Source organism: Gymnodraco acuticeps, unplaced genomic scaffold (genome assembly GCF_902827175.1).
Source record: "Gymnodraco acuticeps unplaced genomic scaffold, fGymAcu1.1, whole genome shotgun sequence".
Classification (NCBI taxonomy): domain Eukaryota; kingdom Metazoa; phylum Chordata; class Actinopteri; order Perciformes; family Bathydraconidae; genus Gymnodraco; species Gymnodraco acuticeps.
Genome location: NW_022990514.1, coordinates 203,685 through 229,384, shown reverse-complemented (window position 1 = coordinate 229,384; position 25,700 = coordinate 203,685). Strand labels below are relative to the sequence as shown.

The window sequence follows — 25,700 nt, the reverse complement described above, 5'->3', positions numbered from 1 at the left end:
ACTGATTATCACAAATAATGGCCGAGTGTTGACTTGCGTTTAAAGCGTCCAAATACCTTCAATGAATACCACGTAGTCACGGGTACGTCTTGAGGGTTTTATTTATTCAAATTGCATAGATCCTTTGGCAGTAAAGTACCGGCTTAAACACTTTGAACTGGATAAAATAAATAAACACAAGTACAAATACCATCAGGCAGGCGGACAAACACGTTTTCAGCCACCTTGAAGACTTCTCATGGTCCGAGTGCTGAAGCTTCATTTTAACCTCATAGAGTCACACACATACATACACACACACACACACACACACACACACACACACACACACACACACACACACACACACACACACACACACACACACACACACACACACACACACACACACACACACACACACACACACACACACACACACACACACACACACACACACACACACACACACACACACACACACACACACCACACACACACACACACACACACACACACACACACACACACACACACACACACACACACACACACACACACACACACACACACACACCCAATAAAGTTAACTTTGACCTCTTGCCCTCTCCTGGAGGAGGTTTTAATCCAAACTGACGTTGATCTCCTGCGACTCATCGGACGCAGAGGGAAGATGAGAAAACGTTGAATGACCCAGAAGCTGCTGCTGAATTATTCATGCTGTGCACATGTTCCCACTCGGCTTAATTACTGAGATTATTAGTGCTCCCATCATCTCAACACATCCTCAGAGCTCTCTGCACACAGTCCTCCGCTCTGCGCTCATGTTGCACGATTTCCATGGTGCTCAACAACAAGCCAAGGAATATGTTACCAAAATGCTCCTCTGTTTATCAGTTACTCCTTCCCTGAATTCGTGAAGAAATCGTTGTTTTTCTGTCATGCCACCATGGTGAGGGAATCAAGAAAAGTCTTGATAAATTGAAGTAAATGTGGGGCCATGTTCACCAACTTTATGAAAACATCTCTTCACAAACGGTCACACAACTCTGCAGAATGATAACGTCTCATTCATGAAGACCATGCTCATTACTTCACAAACACTTGACTTCTGAATAACCCGTATTCCTTAAAACATTTCTGCATAAAGTTGTATCCATCTGTGTCCAACATGTAGTAAATGCAAGCAAAAAAGTTTTCATGCAGAAGTTTTTTAAAGAGTAACACTTCTGTAATAAGGCTCCTACTACTGTGTGACAGTCGCAGTCGCATGATTGATCAAAGTGTTTCTTATAAACTGTAGTGGCAGGGGAAAAGGTTAAGGCATGTGGTTTAGATTGAAAATGAAATGACATCTATGATACATGTGTATTATCCTCGCAACTACAGTTGTTAAATGTCCACTTTCATGTAAAGTTTGAGGGTGTGGTTCTGCAATCCCATTTACATATTCACCTGTCTTGGCGCGCCCAGAGGCTTATGCGTGCGCCAACAGGATGCCGGGGGTTGGTTCTCACGGGAGGAGAAAGTGTGTGTGGCGAAATGCTGGTATTCAGCGGGATATTGTAATTTCCTCAACATGGGACGGAGAAGTTAATGAAAAACCGAATCTGTGGATATTGCATCGACGGGCCAAGAAGCACGTCTCCGTGGAGAGGACGCGCTCAAAGAGAGAGATATTCTCTACAACCACGGGTGAGATCGCTCCTCTGGGACACGCCGGTCCTCGTGTTTCCTTTGTTTTGTGGATTATAGCCTGAAAAGGCCTACAAACATTTCTGTTTTTGTCGCCGACGGGCGCAGGAGCAACAACCTTTGTTGTCAATGAACAATAGCCTGGATTAGGCAAGTAAAGACACTTGTTGTGTATCGCAGAGCGGACTGTTTAATTTTGTTTGTGTTGTTTGGCTGGAAAACTGTCAATATAATGGATCCATGCATGAATTCTGTCTCTGTTTATTTTGTTTAAGGAGCAGATTGTCCGTTTATCAGTTCTGTTTACCTTTATAATATTATTTCATTCAAGAACCCCTTGTGCGTTTAATTAACACAACTATTTTAGATAGTTGATCGTTACAACTGTACTACTATACTGGTATGGAACGTAGACACCAATATGGAGTGTCTAGTCAGGACACAGGAGGCAGGAAACTCTCACTCTTTAAAGAGTCCTCTCCTGCTGATGTTTAGGTGTATATCAGTATGTAGTGTCTCTACTTTAAAGAGTCCTCTCCTGCTGATGTTCAGGTGTATATCAGTATGTATAGTGTCTCTACTTTAAAGAGTCCTCTCCTGCTGATGTTCAGGTGTATATCAGTTTATAGTGTCTCTACTTTAAAGAGTCCTCTCCTGCTGATGTTCAGGTGTATATCAGTTTATAGTGTCTCTACTTTAAAGAGTCCTCTCCTGCTGATGTTCAGGTGTATATCAGTATGTAGTGTCTCTACTTTAAAGAGTCCTCTCCTGCTGATGTTCAGGTGTATATCAGTATGTAGTGTCTCTACTTTAAAGAGTCCCCTCCTGCTGATGTTCAGGTGTATATCAGTATTTAGTGTCTCTACTTTAAAGAGTCCTCTCCTGCTGATGTTCAGGTGTATATCAGTTTATAGTGTCTCTACTTTAAACAGTCCTCTCCTGCTGATGTTCAGGTGTATATCAGTATGTAGTGTCTCTACTTTAAAGAGTCCTCTCCTGCTGATGTTCAGGTGTATATCAGTATGTAGTGTCTCTACTTTAAAGAGTCCCCTCCTGCTGATGTTCAGGTGTATATCAGTATGTAGTGTCTCTACTTTAAAGAGTCCTCTCCTGCTGATGTTCAGGTGTATATCAGTATGTAGTGTCTCTACTTTAAAGAGTCCTCTCCTGCTGATGTTCAGGTGTATATCAGTATGTAGTGTCTCTACTTTAAAGAGTCCTCTCCTGCTGATGTTCAGGTGTATATCAGTATGTAGTGACTCTACTTTAAAGAGTCCTCTCCTGCTGATGTTCAGGTGTATATCAGTATGTAGTGTCTCTACTTTAAAGAGTCCTCTCCTGCTGATGTTCAGGTGTATATCAGTATGTAGTGTCTCTACTTTAAAGAGTCCTCTCCTGCTGATGTTCAGGTGTATATCAGTATGTAGTGTCTCTACTTTAAAGAGTCCTCTCCTGCTGATGTTCAGGTGTATATCAGTATTTAGTGTCTCTACTTTAAAGAGTCCTCTCCTGCTGATGTTCAGGTGTATATCAGTATGTAGTGTCTCTACTTTAAAGAGTCCTCTCCTGCTGATGTTCAGGTGTATATCAGTATGTAGTGTCTCTACTTTAAAGAGTCCTCTCCTGCTGATGTTCAGGTGTATATCAGTATGTAGTGTCTCTACTTTAAAGAGTCCTCTCCTGCTGATGTTCAGGTGTATATCAGTATTTAGTGTCTCTACTTTAAAGAGTCCTCTCCTGCTGATGTTCAGGTGTATATCAGTATGTAGTGTCTCTACTTTAAAGAGCCCTCTCCTGCTGATGTTCAGGTGTATATCAGTATGTAGTGTCTCTACTTTTAAAGAGTCCTCTCCTGCTGATGTTCAGGTGTATATCAGTATGTAGTGTCTCTACTTTAAAGAGTCCTCTCCTGCTGATGTTCAGGTGTATATCAGTATTTAGTGTCTCTACTTTAAAGAGTCCTCTCCTGCTGATGTTCAGGTGTATATCAGTATTTAGTGCCTCTACTGTGACATGTCTCCATGCATTAATGTTAAAAAAAAATCCCGCCCCTTAGCCTATCACGTACAATGAGTTGGAGCGCTAGCCAATAGGAACGTGACTGCTTCATAGTGATGTCACTATGTTCCTGAAGTAAACAAAGGAGTCAGATCACTGGGCATGTTGGGTATGTTTGTTGAAAAATCCTACAGAGAGAATTATTTAGATTATTTTCTTCTGACTGGATAAATATATTTTTTAAACTTTACATTTAGGTGTAGACAGACCTTACACACCGACTTTTAACCCAATAAGATCTCTTCATTTTACCTTAAATCATGTTTCTGCTCCGTAAAATGTTCTCTAATTCCAAACTCCTACAACAAATTGAGGATAACAATGCAAAGCTATTAACCTCATCTTCCAAATGAACACACTATCATTAACGCTGATGATAATGATGACGTTATAAACAGGGTCACTGCAGGTCTAACTCGTCCCCAGCTGCTGCACAGATCCAGGTTGAGCTCACTTCCTTACGCAACCATGTCCTCGTTAAATGTGGGTCGACTTTGTGACCACATCATAAATTATTCTGTTCAAATCTGATCACTTTCTCTTGGTTTGGACTCATTTAACCAGAGAGGAGAAGCTGGGCCACAGAGGGAAACTGGCACATTATCTCTCAGCCTGGAGCCATTTCAAATATTCAGCCGTCTGTGTTCCCACGGAAACTTATATAACAATATGTGAGAGCTGAAATACCTTTAAGGCATGAGCAGTGTTTTCTGTGCTGGACTGAAATGACCCAACCTGGAAATCAAACCCCTCTTTCCCGATCATTCTCCTGCTTCCTCCCCGTCTTTCATTAACATGTTCACAGATAATCTCTTTACACTGCAGCTCAAGGGCTAGATATCAGCGCCGTCAAACTAAGCTTTAATTCCCTTCTTTACAGATATTTGTCCCGCCTTTATCCTCCGTCTCATCCCTCATCAATGCACATCAAGCTAAAGTGTCTTTCTTGCACAGGATCACTTATAGCAAGTCGGCTTCTTCAACACAAATAGTTTAATCCAATTCCATACAGTTTAACTGAGAAAAGGCACTCTGAACTACAATGTGTATGCTTTTATGTGCTGTAAGAATGATACAATTTCCTGCAGGAATTTCTTTAAAGGGTTCCTATGTCTGTTGAAATCTGAAGCTGAACTACAGCTCCAAACCTTGGTGCAGCTTATTATTTCGGCCACATGCTGTGAGACAGAAACCCCAGTTGTGGGTCAGGTATTTATGGAGCAGCCGTAGCTATTAGCTGCACGTTTAACTGATGCAATTCTTTAAATTTCTGCAAAGGACAGGTGCATGCTGGTCTTTGTCTGGGAGTCCTGGGTGTGACAGCAGCCTCATTACTCGGAGCAGACAGGAGTCAAAGCAGGACACACACACGAACACACACACTGATGGCAGCATGCAGAGCGTCTGTTTGTGTCAGGATCGAACACATGGGGACTTTAAAGGGCAGCACATGTGTGCAAAAAAAGCTCTTGCAGATTCCTCAAGTTCCTCACTTCTACACCATTTCACTGCGTGCATGCAGGATAGGGCTGCACGATATGAGAAAATATGCAATAAGGTTTTTGCATATCACAATAACGATTTATCTTGCAATAAATACACTGATAGTAGAGTCAGTCCTGCCTTTCAGTGTCCTGCTAAAATACAACTTATTGCATGCGTAAACAAGCCCAACTTTGCGACAGCTGCGACCACAAACATGAATGCATCCACACATTCATACTCAACCTCACAAAAACTAAATTCAAAATGTTAGCTTCATGATGAAAATGTTGTCTCCAAGGGGCGGGGAAATGTTTGCGGACCAACAGAACTGTCCGTCTTTAATTTTATAAATAACTGAACACAAAATAGACCAAATAACGTCAGAAAAAAATGAAAGAAACCTCAGGACAGACGTGCAATAGATGCCGTCTGTGTAAAATAAACAACAAACTAAAACTACATACAATCTAAATGACTAGATGCCAAATTCAGAGGGAAACTTCCAGGGACATCAGGGTTATCTCTGCTGCCTCGTGTAGCTCGGATAGCAAGAGGGTAAATTACAAATGTTCTGATCTGCATCTTACTTTCAACACACACACACACACACACACAGTCACACACACACACAGTCACACACACAGTCACACACACACACACACACACACACACACACACACACATCTTCTAAAGCTCCAATTAATCCCCTTTAATTGGAAACTAAGCACATGGAGGCGACACAGCCGGACTCAGATTACATTCTGGATTCATGAGCGACCTCTTATGACAAACCATGAAGAGAGCAGAGTTTCGACACAACATTTACTGATTTAATAAGATTTACTGAGATTACTGCAGTCGTCCTGACACCACATGAAAACCCTCTGACACCGATGTGAACAGACAGTCACGCGCTTTAAATTATAATTTAAAAACTGACTTTAAGACGCAAAATTGGTTATAAAGGCGGATTTTAAATGTTGGAGACTTCTTGAGAAGGCTCCATATATTTGATTTGTAACAGAAAATAAAGGTTCTAGTTATTTTATTCATTCATGTCCAAAAAACAATGTATCTTATATTTTAAAAGGAAGGTCGACGAGATCATTGTCGAACAGTTTCTATACTAAGGGAAGCAGGATGGATTCAGAAATGTTATGTCCTTTCCTCAGATGAGAGAGCAATGAAAGTGCATTCGATTTACATTTCTATTTGTGTTGTGCAATAAACATGCTTCATTTGCACAAAAGCATTTTTCAATCCAACCCTAAAAAATCTTTTTATCGGTTTTTCCTAAATCGTTGTTAATTGTGCTCTCCTGCAAGTCAAATTTCCTGTACAGTAAGATGAACAGAGACACACACACACACACACCACCACACACACACACACACACCACACACACCACACACACACACACACAACACACACACACACACACACACACACACACCACAACACACACACACACACACACACACACACACACACACACACACACACACACACACACACACACACACACACACACACACACACACACACACCACACACCACACACACACACACACACACACACACACACACACACACACACACACACACACACACACACCACACACACACACACACACACACACACACACACACACACAGTACTCAGAGGGATAGTGTTGCCATGGCTGCAGGTGCTTCAGCCGCCCACACACAGAGAGATCGAGCGAGAGCACAGCTTGTACCAACAACACTTCCACGATGGCACAGATAAAAAAAACCTTGAGGGAGAAATCCCAGATCTTATTAAATGATACCAAAGGGGGCACATTTAGGAGTTTCTGGCTGAGTAACAGGTTTCTGTACTTCCTCCTGCAGAAATATATCAAACTGGAAACACAACATTTAACTACCAGATTTCATCAGATTTAATGGAATAACAATATATTAATGTGTGTTTAGGTGCATTGTTCTGTACTTGGATGAGAACCTTTTTCAAATGAATCTTTAGCTATCTAAGTAGTGGAAGCTGAAATAGTCATTAAAACCTGTGCAAATCAGATCTCTGGTCCGTTTGTCTGTTTTTCAGCCGGATTACTAGAATACTACAAGCCTGATTTTCACAAAACTTGATCAAAGAGTGAAGCTTGGGCCAAGGCGGAACATATTACATTTCTGAGCATTTTGTCTGTTTCACAGCATGTCATATGTTTGGGTATTTTGACAGATACAACAAGCTATTTAAAAGCCTTTTTGTTGGTACCTGTACACTGTAAAAGTCTTTAATCAGCAGCTGTAAGCAGCCACAGTTTTCACCCAATGAAGCTACAATTTGCCATGGAGGTCAAGCTTTTAGGTTGTCAATGCATGAAAGAATGGATGCATGCACGTAATTGGACACAGCTATTTCAAAATCACGCTTGTTTTACAGTTTTCTGCTATTTATAGAAGGCAGGTAGCGCCCCACCAAAGGCAACCAACTCTTATACTTCGGGGTTATTTCAATATCAGAGTTTAACAGCCAGTAATGTAAGAACATAGGGAACAACCAGAATTCAGAGGAAGACTGCAAACAATTGTTGCTATCTAACATCCGTAACTCTCACTTCCTGTGAGGGCTCAGCAGCCGTGTGGGATTTCAGACAACACTTCACGGTCAAAGCACAGTGGTGTTCACATGTGTGTGCCATCTAAGGAAGAATCCAACTAGAAACACAGCACATGTACAGTATGCATACATGACACATGGGTCTCCAGTATGTCTGCAGGACATGGAAACATTTGTTCCCTGATGAGCGCTGTGAGGAACTCCCTGAAGCTCTGAAACATGTCCGTCCTGTTCGCTGCCATCTGCTGCCGAGCTGCAGGCTCCAGCGCTCAGAGGCTAGCAGGTGCTGTCGTTATTAAAGCCAAAAAACAGAAACAGGCAACAAGATCTCTGCCACCACTGAGCAGTTTCTCAAATATACACCATTCATAGCCAAGAAAGAAGGAGATGCAGCACAAGAGGCGGGTAATGTATCAGGTGATGGGAGTCTGATGTCAGTGATATGATGAAACCCCCCTTCTGATTTTTCCATCAATTTTAAAATTGCCTCCCACATGTGAGGGGAGTCAATCTGCAGGACGATCAGGAGGAGGTGATTGAACCGTAGGACGTTCAACAGCTGTTAGGAGACACAGGGGGTCCGCGGAGGTACTGCAGGGGGGTCACGAAATCTTTGGTTGATTAGACAATTTTTTATATTTCTTAAAAAAAAAAAATTCAAAATGTTTTTTTCCCACAAATTGAAATGTCTTTAAATGCACATTAACATGATTCCAACATATTGTAGCGAACGGAGAAATGGAGGAAGAAGACGTTATCTTTCAGTCAGCAATGCACGCATTCAGCTACACACAGTAGCTATCTCAAGCTAGGCGCCGGTTCACTCACAGCAGGAGACTACCCCGGACCTGTCCCACCAGGCCTCCTGTACACAAAGGGGAGGACCCGCCCCTATCGCTGCTGTGCCAATCACGAGGCCGCATGACACACGCTGGCTCTGTCAGGTTCCCCGTGATTGGCCGAGAGCCTATTCAGTCCCCAGTTTACTAAGGACCCAGACACAAGGACGCACGCTGCGATATTATTGAGAAGACCATACATTTATATATATATATAGAAATGGATCGTTTTGTAACTCGACCAAAAAAATCCACAAGCACAAGAGAGATACCATCCACCTCAGAAACCACCAGTGAACATGCAAGTGGCGAGGCGGAACCTGCTGCTGATGTAGCAGCTAATAAGGGTAAGCGCAAACAAGAGAAGACCCAAAAATATGCATATGCCATCCACAGATGGTTTGAGGATTCACTGTCCCTTCTACATGTATGTTTAAAGTTAAAATCTGTGAATTAATTTAATAGCTCAATGTTGTATGCAAGATGTATGTTTATAAATGGCAGTGGCACGGCCACCCTGTACCTTGCACTTGTTTGAAGTTAAAATTTGAATCTGTGAATTATTTTAATAGCTCTGTGTTGTGTTCAAGATGTATGTTTATAAATGGCAGTGGCATGGCCACCCTGTACCTTGCACTTGTTTGAAGTTAAAACTTGAATCTGTGAATTATTTTAATAGCTCTGTGTTGTGTTCAAGATGTATGTTTATAAATGGCAGTGGCACGGCCACCTTGTACCTTGCACATGTTTAAAATAAAAACATGAATATATTAACCTGTGTATTATTTGAATAGCTTAGTATTGAATGTACAATAACAGAGTAGCTATGTTTATACACGGCACTAGGCCCCGTTTAATATAAAACACAATTGTATGCCATACATATAGTAGGGGGGTCCCTGCTCCAGCTCTCCATCAGTTTGGGGGTCCCTGGCCTGAAAAACGTTGAAGACCCCTGCGTCTGACTGTAAGTGATGAGGAAAACTGGTTCCATAGTATATCAACATCATGATAGAAGACCAGATATCGTCTTATTTTGGACACCCATATATTGTACAAGTGTTTTTACTGGTTTTAAAAGCTGCATTACATTTAAATAGAGGCCATTATCTGAACATACTGGACTATTACTTGCCTCGAACCTCTCTATATCCACATTTCTGATGGATATTTATCAAAAATGCTTATTGCGTCAATACTTTTTATAACAACATTGATGCTTCACCAGCACTACACACCCCCTCCCTGCATGTGTAAAGCATAGCTCCAATGTTAGCCAGTATATACCTTTTAATATGTGTATTACTGTTCGCTCCTTAATATATACTGTTTTTACTGGCTGCTAATTCATTACTTCTTATGACTAGATGTGGAAGAAGTACTCATAACTTGTACTTGAGTAAAAGTAGAAATACCAGACTGTAGGAATACTCTGTTACAACTGCTCCTAGAACTAGGATGGGTTAAAAGCAGAGAACAAATGTCACTGTGTGTGCTGTGTGCTCTACATGTGTGAGAGGGTTTCATCCATCCAATTCTATTATATTACAAGTAAAAGTCCTGCATTCAAAATGTTACTCAAGTACAAAAGTATTAGCATCAAAATATACTTAAAGTACCAAAAGTAAAAGTATTCATCCTGCAGATTGGTCCATTTCAGAATAATATATATGATATGTTTTATAATGATTGATCATGAAAGTGTTCTCAAAGCTGGTAAAGGTGCAGCTAGTTTGAAGGACTTTGTATACTGCAGGGTAGCTGGTGGATTTACTCCAGGTGGAACTAAAGTCTGATTTAACATTGATTATATTTCACATCATTCATCCAGATCTGTAAAGTAACTAAAGCTATTAAATACATGTAGTGGAGTAAAAGTACAAAGTAGCAAAACATTGAAATACTCAAGTAAAGTACAAGTACCTCATGTTGTATTTAAGGAGAGTAGCCTTGAGTAAATGTACTTACTTTACATCTCTAGCTATGACTGTCTCTTTGATACATGCAGTGTCAAGTCAAATGTGCTGGACTTTGCTAAAGACATGGAATATAAATGGATTTCCAGGCAGAAGACAGGTTATCTGTAAAGACCTTTCCGATAGTGATTCTGAGGAGGGTCAGTTTCCTGTTGGCGATGGATGCCTGCTGCTGTTCTGAAATGCAACAGTTTTGCGCAACAGCGTTTTGGATATGTGCGCATTTCAACATTTTGCATACATCCCCTTTATACGTGAATATTAATATATGCACTGTGACAGTTACCGCTCAGTGGAGGAAAGCGGAACTGACAGGTAGCACTTGTTGCTCAGTTCAGAGCAAGATGAACCACACACACATGTTTTCTCACACACATACACACACACTCAGAAAAGAAGCAAACACAAACATGTTTGTTTTACCTTGTGCAGTTTCCACATGGCTCCAAGAGCTTTGACCTCATGCGTCCCGTGCTTGCCCTCCTCGAGACACTGGTAGCACACGGGCATTTTGCACTGCACGCAGTACATGCTCAGGTTCTCCAGCTCGTGCTCCGTGCAGGTGGAGGTTTTGCGGGGGCTCGTGCGGCGGCTGATCCGGCCCTGCGCGGGCGGAACCAGGCGGTGTTTGGCGAGCGGGCCGCGCGGGGGGTGGCAGCGCACGCGGCACGGGTCGCAATAGAAGACGTCACACTGCTCGCACATCACAGTGGCCTCGTGAGGGGGGCTCTTCTCGCACAGCTGGCACCGGAGCGCGGCCGCCTTGCTGTGCTGGTACCGGTCCACCACCCCCTCCAGGACCCGGTTCCTGGCGAAGCCGCGCAGACCCCGCTCGTCCAGGATCAGGCTGCGGTGGCACTGCGGGCATGTGATGCAGGAGTTGCGGGGGATGGGGGGCAAAGATCCGGGCTGCAGGAGGTTCGGGGATAAGGATCCGGACTGCAGAACGTTCGGGGATAAGGATCCGGACTGCAGGAAGTTCGGGGATAAGGATCCGGGCTGCAGGAGGTTTTGGGCTAAGGATCCGGGCTGCAGGAGGCTTTGGGGGGGAGGAGGCTGAGGGAAAACTCGCACCCCGTTTGGAGACTTCAGGCACGGGGTGGTGGGCGCGCTCACGAAGCCCCCGTAGGATCCGTACCCGCTGTCCGCCTCGCTGTACAGGCTCATCTTGTCCAGATCCAGGTAGTCATAGTCCCCCCCAGATCTGCTCTGCGGGGAGTCATCCGCGTCGGGGGTCTGCACGAGGATGTTCCTCGCGCACGCAGAACAGATGTTGTGGGAACAGGGCAGGATGATGGGCTCCCGGAAGAAGGAGCCGCACACCGGGCACTTCAGCTCTTCCTCCATCTCGTCCATGGCTTCTGTCGGTGCTTACAGATCCGGACTGAGCTGCTGCTGCTGATCTGCGGGACAGACCTGGAGCAGAGAGAGGGCTCAGCAGATCTGCACCAATAGGAAGCCAGCTGCTGGTCACGGTGCTCTCCCATTGGCTGATAAGGGGATGCTGAGCAGCCATTGGTTGGATCAGCTGTCAGTCAGCAGAGTAATGAGTTTTAAAGTCTCTGTGGACACTGGACTGATTGTTTGGAGGATTAAAAGGACTACACTTTGCTCTGAATGCATAATTATTCAAATGAGACCATGCATCACTCATATGAAGAAAAAAACATTGTTCTAAAGATGCTCTTTAAGCTGATTAAGTTGATTTGTTTAATTCAACCAAAATACTGAAGCGTTGTCTACAAATATGTAATGATATTTAAAGGGGCGATATTCTGCAGATGTTCAGGTTCATATTAGTATTTTGTGCTTATTTATTTAACATAATAGTATATCAAATAATTAATTTGTGTTTGCTCATAAGGTTGCTTCATTAACCAACAGCTATTTTTATATTTTCATCTTCTTTCTCTTAGTTCACATGAGGTCACATAAAAAAGAACCAAATCTGAGACTTTAGGAGCATCTTAAGGTATAAATAACTCTGTGCAGGTTCTTCTCTGAGAGCTGCATGTATTTCTTTGCTGGCAGCAGCAGAGAGTTGGCGCTGACACAAATAAATATAATTCAGAAAGATTGGCCACTTTATGAACTCGCAGGCGGCTCACAGGAAGCTGCTGGCATCAAACCAGGAATAACTCGGGGGGTTTGGTTAAATCCAGGGAAATATTTACAGGGATGAAGTCGCCATTTGTTGCATATTTACCCAAATCTGAAGAGAATTATGAGCAGAAACAGAAAAGCTGTTAATAAGAGACACAAAGGGTGAATCGGGTAAAAAACTATTTTCTGACATCTCATGTTTAAATATGCAAATTAGTCAGTATGTCACGCTAACTTTTAATTATTTTTTAAATGTATTTGCATTTTTAAATGTTAGGTCTTTTTTTAATTTAATACATGTTTTATTTAATTGTTGGAATTTTTTCTTTTTATATATATTTTGAATGTTATTTAATGTTTTAATAATTACTATATTTTGTATTTTTTGTTGAGGATTTACATTTTTTCATTTAATGATGTCTGTGTGTTTAATGTTATTATTATTTTTTTGTATTAAATCTGTTTGAATTACTTTTGTTGTAGATATGTATTTTGTTGTAGATATGTATTTATTTTCTTCTTGTGCTACTTTGTTCTCTGTACCTTGTTATTTTCTTTTGTATGTTATTGAGACACATTCCTGCAGGATTTTCTCCCATACACAAAGACGTGCATATGAATGCCCTTCCTGCTTTTCAGAATATGCAGATGTAATCACACTAGAGTGGCCTCACGTTACCCTCAGAGAGCGTCCCGTAAAATGGGATTATTTAGACCAATTTCCCCATAAAAAGCCTCACTGACAACCAACTCTGGGACCCATGTTGTTGGAGATGTCTGAGGACTTTAGGTTGCAGAAATGTATAGACGAGAGAAAAACCTCCTTTATCTCCCGACGTGTCCATGTGCTGAGGAGAAGCTCTGCAAACAAACAACATAAATCCTGAGTTTACTCTGAGAGCTGCACGGCTGTTATTCTGCACAAACTGGCTCTAAAAGTCTGTCCTGTCTGCCCTCCTCATAGAGCCAATGTTGTGCCTATACTGTAGGAGCATGAGTGTTACAGAGTGATGTCACCATTTTTTGGAAGTAAACAAAGAAGTCCAATGCAGGGGAGAGAAACTACAGGACGCAAAACAAAACACTACAGGAGAGGGAACACCACAGACATTTATGGAGTGCATCTGAAGTTTGCAAAGTTCATGCCTGTAATTAACCTTCATAAACTCTGCAGTAACTTTTATTTATTCAACACTTTTCAAATTATCTCCATCTGCAGTTATTCTATAAAAAGCCCAAAGTCACTGAGACCCCAGATCTCATGATTATTTATTCTGCTCCATCTGTGCCCTTCACACCCACCTGAACAAAAAATTACATATATATTTTCATCATGTAAATTAGACCTCCAGGGGGAAACTTAAATGTATGGTTATTGTTTGCAATATCCCGCAGAATTAATGATAGTAAACACGACGCAGAAATGTGTTTCTGAAGATATTAAAGTGTGATTTATCCTGAAGAACAATAAGAAGTGGGAAGTTAAGAAGAGGTAATAAATAACAGAAGTTTCAATTTGGGATCCTCTCCTGCTGATGTTCAGGTGTATATCATATATGTAGTGTCTCTACTTTAAAGAGTCCTCTCCTGCTGATGTTCAGGTGTATATCAGTATGTAGTGTCTCTACTTTAAAGAGTCCTCTCCTGCTGATGTTCAGGTGTATATCAGTATGTAGTGTCTCTACTTTAAAGAGTCCTCTCCTGCTGATGTTCAGGTGTATATCAGTATGTAGTGTCTCTACTTTAAAGAGTCCTCTCCTGCTGATGTTCAGGTGTATATCAGTATGTAGTGTCTCTCCTTTAAAGAGTCCTCTCCTGCTGATGTTCAGGTGTATATCAGTATGTAGTGTCTCTACTTTAAAGAGTCCTCTCCTGCTGATGTTCAGGTGTATATCAGTATGTAGTGTCTCTACTTTAAAGAGTCCTCTCCTGCTGATGTTCAGGTGTATATCAGTATGTAGTGTCTCTCCTTTAAAGAGTCCTCTCCTGCTGATGTTCAGGTGTATATCAGTATGTAGTGTCTCTACTTTAAAGAGTCCTCTCCTGCTGATGTTCAGGTATATCAGTATGTAGTGTCTCTACTTTAAAGAGTCCTCTCCTGCTGATGTTCAGGTGTATATCAGTATGTAGCGTCTCTACTTTAAAGAGTCCTCTCCTGCTGATGTTCAGGTGTATATCAGTATGTAGTGTCTCTACTTTAAAGAGTCCTCTCCTGCTCTGATTGGTTAGCTGGTCGGCTCTGTTGTGATTGGTCAACTGCTTCGAGATGTCCCGCCCCTTAGCCTATCACATACAATGTGTTGGATGCACAAAAACCAATAGAACACACTACAGGAGAGGGAACACCCCCTAAAGCATAATAGGATATTTTTAAAACGTACAAACAGTGTGATGTGTTTTAAATCAGTGTATCTTTAGGCATCATTTCTGTGACTAATATATACGTGTAGCTCAACAGGACCTCACTTTATACTGTTTTGTTTTACCAATCAGCGCCTACCTCTTACTCTCAATAACCCAGAGTGTCAGTGAAATGAAGAGTAATGTTGTTGTGCGCGGTGCGGATGGATTCCCTGATGAGTAACTTATTGTTTCCCCTTCTTCTCATCCCCACCCCCACACCCAGCAGCCTGCAGGGAACCCCCCCCCCCCCACACACACACACACACACACACACACACACACACACACACACACACACACACGCACACACACACACACACACACCATCTAATGGAGTCAGCTCCTATTACTGCAGCTTTGTTAGAGGATTCCGTTAGCGTTTATCTCAGAACACTGAACAGGTGCAGGGAAATGGAGAATGAGCATCTAAGAAAAGCTACTTCTGAATAGTTTGCATGTCCATTGATTGCGTTTAAAGACAGTGTTTATGCACAGTTTCAGATAAAGATATGACTACACTGATATGAAGTATTATAACACTTTTACTCTTCCCACAGCGGGGACATTTACGCTGTTAGAGCAACAAAGGTACGGTATAAAGAGTAAACGTACATGTTGAAAGAGATACTATTCTGCCTCTTGGGGTTTTCCCTCTCCTTTAGTGTGTTATGGTTGTTGTGCATGTAAATGGTATATACTAACCTGAACAATACATCCTCTTTAAGCTCAGAAACACCTGAATATGACTGATTGTATGTATATAAATAATCAACATTCTGTATTCTATGTCCTATCCCTGTCCAACCTCAGAGCACATTACAACAACTGTGAACACACACACACACACACACACACACACACACACACCATGTATACATCACTTCAGGGGACATTACATTGACTTACATGCATTTCCTGGAGACTTATCCTAACCTTAACCATAACCAACACATGCCTAACCCTAACCCTAACCCTTAATCTTACCCTAACCCTAACCCTAACCAAGTCTTCACCCTAAAATGAATGATTCCCTTCATGGGGACCTCCATGTTGTCCCCATAAGGGAGGCGAGTCCCCACACGTGACTATGTAAACAGATAGGTCCCCACAAGTATGGTAACGCTAGGCCACACATACACACACTCACACATATACACACACACACACCATACATACACACACACACACACACACACACACACAACTCCACCCCTCAAAGACTACTGTTTAGAAATACTTATGGCTATTTTACTAACATATATCTGGACTGTAAGTGTAAATATGCACATTGACATTGCATTTTATCTCGTTGCACTGTCATCGCTATACCTCTGCTTTTACCACTCTTATTTATTGTGTATATTTTTTCACTGCAGTGAGAGTTGCCAAAGAAATGTCGTTAAATCAAACATTATTCTATGATTCACAGACAGTTTGCAAGCAGACGTGGAGGTGCTGCTGCACACTGAGTCCTTTCCTGCGCACATGTCTCTTCTCTCAGCCCACACACTCAGAGAAAGGACACTCACACTTCACTATGTGCTGCTCTTCATTAAGGACATACAGCAGTGATTGATCTTGTTTTGTGTCATTCACCATAACTCTGACCCTGATTCCTGTGTGCAGATAAAAAGGAACTCTAATGTTTAGATGCCTCTGATTTTCCTTTTGTATCTTCATTGCAGAATAATTGAACAGAATGCAAACTGCATCAAGAACAACAGGAAAACACATATTGTTTTTCTCCCTGTTGTCAGTTATTCTGCATATCTTTGCAGTGGGAATCACATCTTTTGTGTGGTACTCAATAGAACAAATTACTCATATTATTTTAATATCATTTCTTTTTTCACAGTTTATTTCTGTAATTTTATTTTATATTACATTATTTTTCTAAAGACTGACTCACTTTTGGTTTTGGATTTAAGGCATGCCATAAGGCGTGTTTCGTGGGTTTTTTGTTGCATCATCACCACCGTTTGTAAGATACATTATTATTAAAGTCAACAAATAAAAAGTAATTTGACATGTGCACAAATTGTACATTTTTTATTTAATTTGAATGTATTTACATAATTTTGGAAGTTTATTTTTTATGCATCCATCCATCCATCTTCTCCCGCTTATCCGTGGTCGGGTCGCGGGGGTAGCAGTTCCAGCAGAGAGCCCCAAACGTTCCTTACCCTGGCGACATCAACCAGCTCTGACTGGGGGATCCCAAGGCGCTCCCAGGCCAGGGAAGAGATATAATCCCTCCACCTGGTCCTAGGTCTACCTCTCGGTCTCTTCCCAGCCTGGAACACCTCCCTATAGGCGCCCAGGTGGCATCCTTACTAGGTGCCCGAACCACCTCAACTGGCTCCTTTCGACGCGAAGGGAGCATGTTAATTAATTTATTAAGAAAAAATGCTTTCGGAATTAAGGTATGTTTCCTTGTTTTGCTTTGTTTATACTCTCTATAAGAAAGGATTGATATCTGTACGTTAGAGTCAATAAATAATAATTTGGCGATTGGAAAAAAAGTCAATTTAAATGTTTTCACATAATTAATTTGCTGTTGGATAAAAGGCATTTGATTAGACATGTTTCTTTGTTTTGTTTTATTTGTACAGTAAGTACCAAACATATCTTTGTAAAAAAAACAAAGCACATGTTGTCAATAGTCAAAAATAAATTAAAAACATGTATATATTTCTTTAAACCTCACAAACCATTCAGCCCATACAGCCAGATACACTTCACACCTGCTCTCGGATAATAATAGTGGATTTCTCTTCATGCTCTGAGTGTTTTTTTAGTGCGTGCATTTACATAAACCAAAAGATTTATGGTTCCCATAAGAAATATATAAAGTCAAACATGAATCCTGACCCTTCACTGTGATTTATCCTGCAGAACGACTCAGACCTGCTGCTGGCTTCCTAACGTCCTCTCTGTCGGACCACAAGCCTCCTATTGCTCCCCGGGGAGGAGAGGGGGGGTCTCAATGTGCAAACCAGTGGATCAATATCTCCAAAACCAACCCCCCCATCCTCATCTTCAGATGGTGGAGGTCAAGGGTCAATGGCAAGAAGGAGAGATTTACAATTACCCTGAAGTGACTGGGGGAGGACATTAAAGAAAGCTGGAGGAAACAGAGGACGAGGAAACAAGAAAAAGGGAGCACAGATATATTTATTTCATAGCTTTGTGTCCTCATTGTTGGTTATATTGTTTTCAACTGTGGGTTAACATGTGTCATTTTACGATTTATTCTATTCGCTTCATTTTTGTTAATGTTCAAATCTCTTTACATTAAATAGAAGAGAGCAGACTGAGTTGTGTCTGACTTTGTCCTAAATCCTATCGTAATACACAAAGACCCGTTGTCTCAGCAGGTAGAAAAAACATTCCCAAGCTAAAGGTTCTGGGCTCAAATCCCAACTAGCCTTTATATAGAAATGACTAAAATACATAAAATTAAAAATCATTATATATCATATTTATGTATGTATGATATTCTGTACAAACTGTGAAGTCCACTGAGACAAATGTTACATTTGTGATATTGGTCTATATAAATAAACATTGATTGATTGATTGATTGATATTTATACTAACAAGATCCCACATGACCCAGTATTGTGAATTTAGTCTTGACGTTATCCGTCTTTAATGAAAGTGTAACTGAGGCTTTTTAATACTTTTTATAACATCTCAATGGGTTCTTATTCCTTTAAAGGTCCCATGTCATGGCCATTTCTACTGATCATAATTCCATTGTTGAGGTCTACTAAATTAGATGTAAATAACGTAACGGCTCCGCGGACTTAACGTAACGGCTCCGCGGACTTAACATAACGGCTCCGCAGACGTAACATAACGTCCATTTGGACCAATCTGCGGAGCCGTTATGTTACGTCACCATACCCAAATACGTCACTATACCCAAGAAGAAAAAAATGGAAAAAGAGAAATGTCCAACGAGGCGTTCTGGGGCAGCACAGACAGATATTTTCTGTGTTAGAGTTTTACTCGCTACAGGGTGTACTGTGAGGGTTTGTGACTTTGCAGACCGTTGACATGCATAAAAAGCTACATAACAGGGGGACGGGTAATAACCAGAAAAGCATGACATGGGACCTCTAAGAAAAAATCCTTAAACCATGAAGATAACTCAAAATAACTAAATACGATACGATAATACTTTATTGTTCAGATCAAGTCTGAAATGTGACTTGCATCACAGCAGCTCCAGGTGTCACATCAACATAGACAAATATCCAGACGTGAAACAGAAACAACGAATATTTAACATAACAGCACAATCACTGAGAGAAAACAGTATCGTAAATCCAAATACTGTGATCCTTTAACGCACAAATAAAGCGTATTCATATTGACAAGGTCTAATTATTTATCTTATGTTGTCTCCTGACAAATCAGCTGGCAGAGGAAAAAAATGTGGCTTCCTTTTTTCATGTGAATGCATTTGTGCCCTTATGTCTGTTTCTCATTTAATATATGATTTACAATTTGCAATAACTACAAAAATGTGAATGACTAGTATTACGAGTTGAGCAGGGGAAGCGTTTACGTCACGCTCCAGAGATTAGTCAGTATCAGGTTTATTTTTATGAAGGAGATGCATTTATGTGGACTTTGCTCCAGGCATGAAGCTTGTTGCAAAAATATATATTCCAGCGTTTTGATGAAAGTGTGTGTGTGTGTGTGTGTGTGTGTCCTCCCACTGCTTCCTCTCTGTCAGTGACTCATGAAGGATTTTACTTACATGGGCATCGCAGCTCATCCTTATGTAAGCATCTCCTTCTGTTAGTTGTGAATATCATAGACTGCATGTATAGAGATGAATATCACAAACATACAATAAAAAATATCTTTAAAAAATTAAATAATCATAGTAATTATTAAAACAAATTATAATCCCTCCACCAAAATAAATTAATACAAAAAATAATTAATAACAATAATACAGTTAATATATATTATGTAGTAAGCCCTTCAAACAAATAAATAGGAAATACAAAATACATTAGTAAGAAAAAATAACATACAAAATATGTAAATAAAAATAATAAAAACAACAGTAAAGTTAACAGACATGATTTAGTTAACAATATAAATAAATATTCCTCAACATTTTAAAAATAAAATAGCAGCAAAATAATTAAATAAACATACAGATAAAAGATGAATAAATAAATACAAATACAATCAATGTAATAATACAGTTCCGGCCCGTCCACACGGCAGCGTCGCGTGCTTCAACCATAGGCTTCAACGGAGACGCTTCCCATTCCTTTGAATGGAGTGTCGTCACACTTTGCCGAACTGCATTGTGGTTCCGTCGCGTCGCTTTGCCTCCGTTGCTCGCTTCAAAAATTGAGAAAAGTTCAACTTTTCAAGCGTCGACGGAAGCGCCAGCCAATCAAATCATATGCCAGTACAAGCGCTTGCCAATCAAACGGGGCGGGAGATTAATGTGATTGGTTGATGGTCGCGCGCCAGACACGCCCACCGGCAAGCTTCAACCTGTGGACGTACCTTGCGATCCAAAGCTGGTAAAAAAAAAATATATTTTTGTATCCACTGACATCTTTACAATTAGTTGACATAATTTCCCTCAAATGTGATGACATCTATCTTTCTAATAGCAAAGGTTGATCTCAGGAGCGTCTTCTTTAACCTTATTTTGAAGCATTGTTCTCCATTAGTGTGTGTGTTTCAGAAGTCTCTCCATTGAATGCTCCATTAGCAGGTAATGAGTTTGCAGAGCTGCGATTGTTCTCGCAGTTTATTATCGTCACACATGTTCCTCAGCTCCAGATCTAAACAGCGTTAATGTTCGAAGCTAATGGGCACTGTTAATGCTTCTGCTGTGAAACTGAATGGGAGTGAATCACCTGCACACACTGAATAATAATCTGCTTTCAAACGAGACGACTGGAGGAGTGTTCGGGAACATTGTAAGGTTATTTTCTGTTCTGTGGTTCACGGTGTTCAGCTTTTCACTCAGATATAAAGACGGGAAGTGGAGAATCAATCGATGATCAAGACGTGGAAAATAAAACATGTTGTTTGTTCTCTGGTGTACAGATAGAAAGAAGCAAAGAGGTTTTTATGTTTCGTATTCAGTGCAATGCTTTGAGAGGCTCATGTCGTAAGAGAAAGAGAACCTCGCTAAGCATGCTTTTGGATAAAAGATGATTGACAGAAACAAACATTTATTTTACAGAAGGGGTGGAAACTGTTACCCCTGCTTTAGATCAGCCTATGGTTCGGATTTAATTCAAGATGGTTGTCATAAATAGTCCTAAAAGATGAATAAAATAAGGCAATGTCCACACTTTAGTGCAGAGCAGTCCAATCTGCAGTTTCTCACTGTTACAGTTTTTTTTAAAATAAGAAACAAATCCATTAGTCTTCTCTATTTACTTCCGGAACAAAGTGTCTTCGCTATGTAACACTCGCACTCCTATTGGCTGACGCTCCAACACATTGTAGGTGATAGGCTAAGGGGGGGTCATCTCTAAGCGGTTGACCAATCACAGCAGAGCCGGCCAGCTAACCAATCAGAGCAGACTGGGCTCTGGTTTCAGACAGAGGGTGAAAAGAGGTGCTGCAGCACAGGCATGAGAAAAATAAAGAGCTTTGTGAACATTAAAGCATGGAGACATGTCCCAGTCTCACAGCAGGATATGTCCTCTTTAAAGACATCAATGTGTATGATCTTTAGTTTAAACAAAAACAAAACGCACAGACATGTCAAACTCAAGATGTTTCATTATGTGCATTTCGGATAGACAGTATAAGGCTTTACATTGTAAGAAATGTTTATAATTTTTCAAGGAGGCTTCAATAAATCCTTCAGAAACCGCTCTTCCAGGACAATGTGTCTCATAACTAACATCAGATGTAGTTACCTGCAGACGCTCCGTGATGTGTGAATCTCTGCAGGCCTCCTTAAGAAACAGATTAAGATTGAGGAGAGGACAGTCGACAGGATGTGAATCCTTTCCTTTGTTTCTGAGGACGCTCTGCTGCATCCAGATGTTTCTGCAGATCCTGACAGATGGTCAGGTTTCCTCGCTGTGGTTTCTATCTGCTCTCAGGTGAGTCTGGTGTTCCTCTGGGAAACAGCTGATTCTGCTAACACAACAACATAATTAAGTCTCTCTCTCTCTCTGTCTCTGATTCCAGGTGTTACACCATCTCGACCGCTCCTTCCAACTTGTGTTACTCGACCGTCTCAATCATTGCCACAGACTAATTTATAAAGTGGATTTACTTTATGCATTAGATTACCTTCTTGTACTTAATCCAGTGAACATCTTGTGTGGATTTGAAACTTTAGTATTGGACTTTCTGTAGAGTAACCCTGTTGATAATCTGCTAAATCCATGTGGTTTGTTTCCTACCTCCAACTTGCACAGTAATGCAGTTTGAAGGATGAGTCTCCTCTTCAGCCCCCGACATGCCACTTCCTCTCCTCGCTGCCACACGAAGGAGGAGGCGGAGGCTTCATAGAAGTGGAGCAGAGCTGCTGGTGTGTCCTCTGCTGGGTATTTATAGAGCAGGAGGTGAAAACTGCTGCAGATTCACCATTCAAACAAAAACTGCTGTCCTTCTGCACAGAGAGGAAGAAGACGCTCCTGCAGAAACACACAACAGCTGATTGACGTTTTTACAAATGGGCAAACAAGCATGGGAGGTTATAAGTGACAAAACAAAGTGAGCATGACATATTAATTCAGGGTGACAGACTGCAGGTCAGGATTTGAGAGCTTGGGCATTCTCTCCTATTTTAAAGAAGAAAATCTCTGAGTCATTCCTGGAAAATGTTCTTCTGGGATATTTTGGATTTATTTGCCAGACTCCGACCGTCACTCTCGGTTGCAGAAACCCTAGTCAATGCTTTTGTCACCTCCCGCTTGGACTACTGCAATGGTGTCCTGTTTGGGGTCCCCAACAAAACCCTGGTCAGGCTCCATGTTCAAAACTGTGCTGCCAGGGTACTCACACACACAAAGCCGTGGCAGCACATCACTCCCACCCTCATCCACCTCCACTGGCTGTCCCGCATATCCTACAAAGCTCTCCTCCTCACCTACAAGTCCCTCCATGCCCATGCTCCCGGGTACTTATCGGGCCTCCTCCGCCCACATGCCCGACCCCGGAACCTGCAGTCTTCAGACTCTGGCCTGCTTACCACCCCCCCACACCAACCTGCGAACCTTCGGGGACAGAGCCTTCAGTGTGGCAGCCCCCACCCTCTGGAACCCTCTCCCTGCGGAGATCCGCAACATCCCCACGCTTGGCGCCTTCAAAAGGGCCCTCAAGACCCATCTGTTTGCCACGGCCTTTGGCCCCTAATCTCAGGGCCATCCCTCCCTACAGGCCAATCATGCAGACTGCGTGGGGCCTCACCTTGGGGAGGGTGCCTCAACTGAGCCGCACCTATGCGGCGCAATTAGTGTGACCCCCCGTCGACGCTCGCGAAACAGAGGGCCTCATCATATAACTTTGCATGGGCCTCATGTTGGCCAGGGACGGCCCTGCCTAATCTCTTTGTTGTTTTGTCTGTCTGACTGTTTGTCTGACTGCCTTTTGTTTTGTATGTTTGTTCCTACTCCTGTTCTTCTTTGTAACGCGACCTTGGGTCTCATGAAAGGTGCTATATAAATCCAAGCTGCTATTATTATTATTATTATTATTATTATTATTATTATTATTATTATCATCATATTTTCACTTCATTTACATTCTTTCAGCATGTTACTGCCTATATTCAAATGCTATAAAATTATGTTTTTTTCCGGAAGATTTTCACAGATTATTTGGGAAATTCTTAGAAAACTTTTCATTCTGCATATTTGGATATTTTAATCAACATTTTCCAAAATATGTTTAATAATTTTGGGTCATTTTTTTAACATTTCACATGTGTTTCTTTTACATCCTTTACAGAAATGTTTCAGTAATTATCTCCTTGATTTTTCACTTATTTTGTACGAACTTGTTTCTGACATTTTCTAAATATGTTTTTTTACAAATAATTGTGAATATAGATTCTTTAATAGATCAACAATAAAATAATACAATACAATGACCGACAAAACATATATTTGTTGAAAATAACACATGGAAAATGTCAATTTTATTTAGTTCAGGTGGTTTCATCAATTATGTTTCGTTGATATTCGAAGCACCTACTTGGATGGAAATGAGTGGGTGGCAGATTAAGGTTTTTATCAGATTCTACGTGTTTTAGTTCACAAGAGGAATTAACAATTCATTTTCCAACTAAAAGGCATTAACAGGACATTAACATATTGAGATAAATGAAAAATATTGAAGGAGAATCTATTTCGACATTATTAGCAGGCTGGGTTGCACTTCACCTCGGGTCAGATTTAATGGATTTCTCTCTAAACTCCGTGGGGTTTCCACACATTCACATGCAAAATATTAAACACTTTGATGCTGCAGCTTTGAAGAAGTCTCAGTTCCTCCTGGATCAAAGCAATGAATACTATCAGACTTCATCAGGAGCATAAACACATGAATCTGAACCTTGGAAATATTTGAGTGTTTATTCAAGAAAACAGTGTTTATTCAAGAAAACATTTGAACATGTCTCCACAGTTTCTGCAGAGCATACACTTAGGTCTTGACAGTATATCAGACAAGACATGTTAAGATAATCATAATTTGTCATGAAAATAAACTAAATTGATTTCTCAAGTACTGTACTTAAATACAAAGTCGAGGTACTGAAAATACCTACATTTTTCTCACCCTTGAACGCAACAGTATACCTTCTTTCCCGCAGCCTTCGTTCATCAGAAGCGAACCTACTCTCTATCCCCACACGAACCAAACTCCGAACCTGGGGGGACAGAGCCTTCTCCGTCGCTGCCCCCACCCTCTAGAACTTCCTTCCACAACACATCAGAGACTGCACCGACCCCCCCCCCCCACACACACACACTTTCAAAACACTGACCAAAACACACCTCTTCAGATTGGCTTTTAATTTGTGAATTATGTTTTAATATTTTGTATTCTATTTTATCTCGTTTTATCACCACTGTAAAGCGTCTTTGAGCACCTGAAATTTAATTTATTATTATTATTATTCTTTCTGAGTCATTTATAATTCAATACCACCACCTGCTGGTCAAACACGCTCAATACATGTTACACTGCTTTACTTTATGGTCTTTAGGTACAGGTGAATCGATAACAACTATTTAACTAACATATATCATCATGAAACCTCCCCACGTAATTAGTGACATTAACACAATTATGTTTTATATTACAAGTGTTCTGACATGTCATGTTTACATATGCAAATGAGGCATTATGTAATGATAACCTTTGGTGAATTTAGGATAAATCTGCAGACAAAAACAGACTAAATAAATAAATAATTGATTACAGGTTTTCACTAGTCTAAAAGAAGACAAACAACAAAAAAATACTATTTGATTCAATTGAATTATTTCAACACAAACATCCTACCCTCTCCCCACCTGACTGTGACGTCATACCGGA

At 41.0% G+C, this 25,700-nt stretch overlaps 1 protein-coding gene across 1 annotated transcript in view; it reads right to left on the bottom strand.

The window, feature by feature from the left end:
• The window catches only part of trim9 (tripartite motif containing 9), a 47,954-nt gene extending 35,911 nt beyond the window's left edge, over positions 1-12,043 (bottom strand). Inside the window, 1 exon segment of the mRNA XM_034227162.1 lies at positions 11,058-12,043. Within this exon segment, the coding sequence (XP_034083053.1) occupies positions 11,058-11,990 (933 nt within the window). The 5' untranslated portion in view covers positions 11,991-12,043.
• Between the last annotated feature and the right edge of the window lie 13,657 nt (positions 12,044-25,700).